Source organism: Notothenia coriiceps, unplaced genomic scaffold (assembly GCF_000735185.1).
Source record: "Notothenia coriiceps isolate Sejong01 unplaced genomic scaffold, NC01 NC01_scaffold00030885, whole genome shotgun sequence".
Taxonomy (NCBI): Eukaryota; Metazoa; Chordata; class Actinopteri; order Perciformes; family Nototheniidae; genus Notothenia; species Notothenia coriiceps.
In genome coordinates, this window is record NW_011363586.1 from 1 (window position 1) to 3,042 (window position 3,042).

Consider the following 3,042-nt stretch of genomic DNA (forward strand, 5'->3'; position numbering starts at 1 on the left):
TAGCATACTCAATACTGTGGGCAATCCCCACAGGAGCAATTTGGGGTGAAGTGTCTCAGGGACACAATGACATGCTGACTGCTGTGGGGTTTGAACCTGTGCTCCCCTGATCCAAACACCAACGCACTAGTCCACTGCGCCACAGCCTCCCTGATATACACCTGGAAATGATAATATGTCCTCTTTTGACCATTTACAATGATGGTTCCTATGGAGTCAGGCCTACTTCAGCTCACACACCGTGGCGTTGTCTCCGTTGGAAAAGTGAAGGGCCAGACCAGCGTAGAGCGGCTGAGTGAAAGTGGTCTGCACTTTGTGGATGAACTTCATGGTTTCCCCCACGTCGTAAAACGACAGAACACCAGCCTTATGATCCAGGAACACTCCCACTTTGTAAGACGACTTAACCGAGATTGGCGTGTGGATATCGTCATGTCTGAATTCAAATTCATGATGACAAAATAACGCCCAAGACTTCTCGTTGTACCCAAATGCACAGTCTTTAGAGGTATTATGTCTTTGCATATCCTTGTATGCTACAGCTACTGTTAATAGTGCATCGTACTCCACCTCGAAGTAACAACGTCCAGTCAGACTCTCTCTACTCAGGACCTGATGTAAACCGTTGAATCTCTCTCGGGACGGAAAACACATTTCCAATAAAGGAGTTGTTGTTACTTTGCGGTACCTCTCAGAAAACAACATTATGCTCGTGTTTGATGAGTTTGGATCCAGCGTGATTTGACTGGCATACCGTAAGAACTCCTCTCTGGTCCTCAGTTGTTGCGACAGAAAAGCATCCACTTCAGTGACTGTCCGTAAAATCTTCGGCCACTTCTCCATCAGAACTTCCTGCAGTTTATCTCGGACTTCCGACACAGCTGTTGTCACGTCCTCAAAGTACTGCAGAGGACGGATTTTAGGGCTGGGTAACTCTGAGGATTCACCGAGAGGCGAGACTGAGGAGAACTTTTCTAGAAGCTGGGTGTGATCGTCTGTGTGTTGAAGCAGCTCCAGCTCAGAGTCTTTCTTCTTCAGCTCAGCCATCTCCTGCTCCAGCTTCTTCTGAAACTCTTTGACTCGACGCACTTCACTTTCCTGCTGAGATTTAACCTTCTGCCTCACATCAGAGCTTTTCTTCTGGATGAAGCGGATCAGTTCGATGAAGATCTTCTCACTGTTCTTCACATCTTTATCAGCAGAGCGATTGATGCCATCCACCTCCTGCTGAAGCTGCTTCATAACTTCCCTACTGCTGTGGATTCTCTGCTGGATGTTTAGTCGTCTCACCTTGATCTCTTTCTGCCTCTCAGTCCTCTCTGCTGCAGCTGACACCGTGTCGTGGCCTTTGTGTTCGTCCACAGAGCAGAGAGAACAGATACTCTGCTGATCAGTGCGACAGAACAGCTTCATCACCTCGTCGTGACGAGAGCAGATGTTCTCCTGGAGCTTCTTGGAGGGCTCCACCAGCTTGTGTTTCTTAAACGTAGCCGAGTCATGATGAGGCTGGAGGTGTTTGTCACAATAAGAGGCCAGACACTGCAGACAGGACTTACAGGCTCTCAGTTTCCTCCCAGTGCAGAAATCACAGGCCACATCTCCAGCTCCAGCATAGCAGTGATCAGCAGGAGCAGCTTGGAGTCCAGTCTTCTTCAGCTCCTCCACTAAATCTGCTAACATGGTGTTCTTCAGCAGGACAGGCCTCGGTTTGAAGCTCTGCCGACACTGAGGGCAGCTGTAGACTTTCTTCACATCCTCTTTATCCCAGTGGGTTTTGATACAGTCCATGCAGTAGCTGTGTCCACAGGAAGTAGTCACCGGATCCTTTAGTAGATCCAGACAGATCGGACAAGAGAAGGTTTCCCGGTCCAGCTGAACTCCTTTCTGCGCCATTTCACCTCTCAGTGACAGCGAGTGTCCGAGTTCCACTTCCTGAGAGCTGGAACTAGTGTGAGTGTGATCTGAATAGCATGTGTGTGTGCAGTGAATCACTCGTTACACCCATCCTCCAGCTGCAGCTCTACAGGGGAGGGAACCAGGAAGTATGACGCAATTCATAAGGGGGAGCGTTGTTAAAGAGACAGTACGTTCCAAAGTCCACTCTCGGCTTCCTTCAGTAAATGCGAGTTTTCAGGCTGATCCAACTGTAACACAAGGTGCTTTGAAGGCTGACTTAATGAGCGATATATTTTCTAATTATATACCTTTGTATCTTATCTTATCTTTCCAGTCAGGCTGTTTTGATATAAGCAGAGCTGGAAAGTACATTTACTCAATTATTGTAGCTCGGTAGTTTATCGACATATTTATACTTTGAGTATTTCTATTTAATGCTACTTTATACTTACACTACATTTCAGAAGCAGATACTATTTTTCCTCCAGTACGTTTATTTTACTTTGTCCATAAACACATGACATGATGATAGGGTATCAGGAAATACTTTACTACTAATCCACACAGTATGCAAATGTTGTCCAACTTGACCAAAGACTAAATGTTCCGACATGTATAAATAACTGGATAATATAATAACCATCATGTGTCTGTATTTTTGTATATGTACTGTAGTATATGTAATGTTATAATTTGTATATTTATGTTTTAAGACACCCTTGAGAATGAGATGCTACATCTCAACGGGCTATCCTTTCGAAAAATAAATAAATAATAATAAAATACTTTGAAAAGATCCATTCTGCATATCGAGTGATATACCTGATGGTATTTTTGTACTACCATTGTGCAGAATGAATAATTGTACTTCTTACACTACAAGTATATATTGATGCTAATACTTTGTACTTTCCCTTAAGTATTTGTTTGTAATTCAGGTCCTTTACTTGTAATTCATTATTTTAGAACCATAGTACAAGGTTGTTGGAAAACGTTGTTCACACCCACTAAACTTTGGATCCAGATTACGATCATAACACTGGGTGCAGGAGAACCAGGTTGAATAACAGGATTACAAATAGAACACAATAATTTGGATTAGTAAATTATTTTTTTGCCTTTTCACTTTTCTTTGAGATAAAAAAA

At 43.6% G+C, this 3,042-nt stretch overlaps 1 protein-coding gene across 1 annotated transcript; it reads right to left on the minus strand.

Moving 5' to 3' along the window:
- Window positions 1-110: 110 nt before the first annotated feature.
- On the minus strand, window positions 111-2,017 carry LOC104959728 (tripartite motif-containing protein 16-like). Its single transcript, XM_010787623.1, has one exon. The coding sequence runs from the start codon at window positions 1,891-1,893 to the stop codon at window positions 223-225; it is 1,671 nt and encodes a 556-aa protein (XP_010785925.1). The 5' UTR covers window positions 1,894-2,017; the 3' UTR covers window positions 111-222.
- Between the last annotated feature and the right edge of the window lie 1,025 nt (window positions 2,018-3,042).

Excerpts from the sequence above, each read along its gene's own strand:
- LOC104959728 (XM_010787623.1), bottom strand. The coding sequence starts at position 1,893 with ATGGCGCAGAAAGGAGTTCAGCTGGACCGGGAAACCTTCTCTTGTCCG.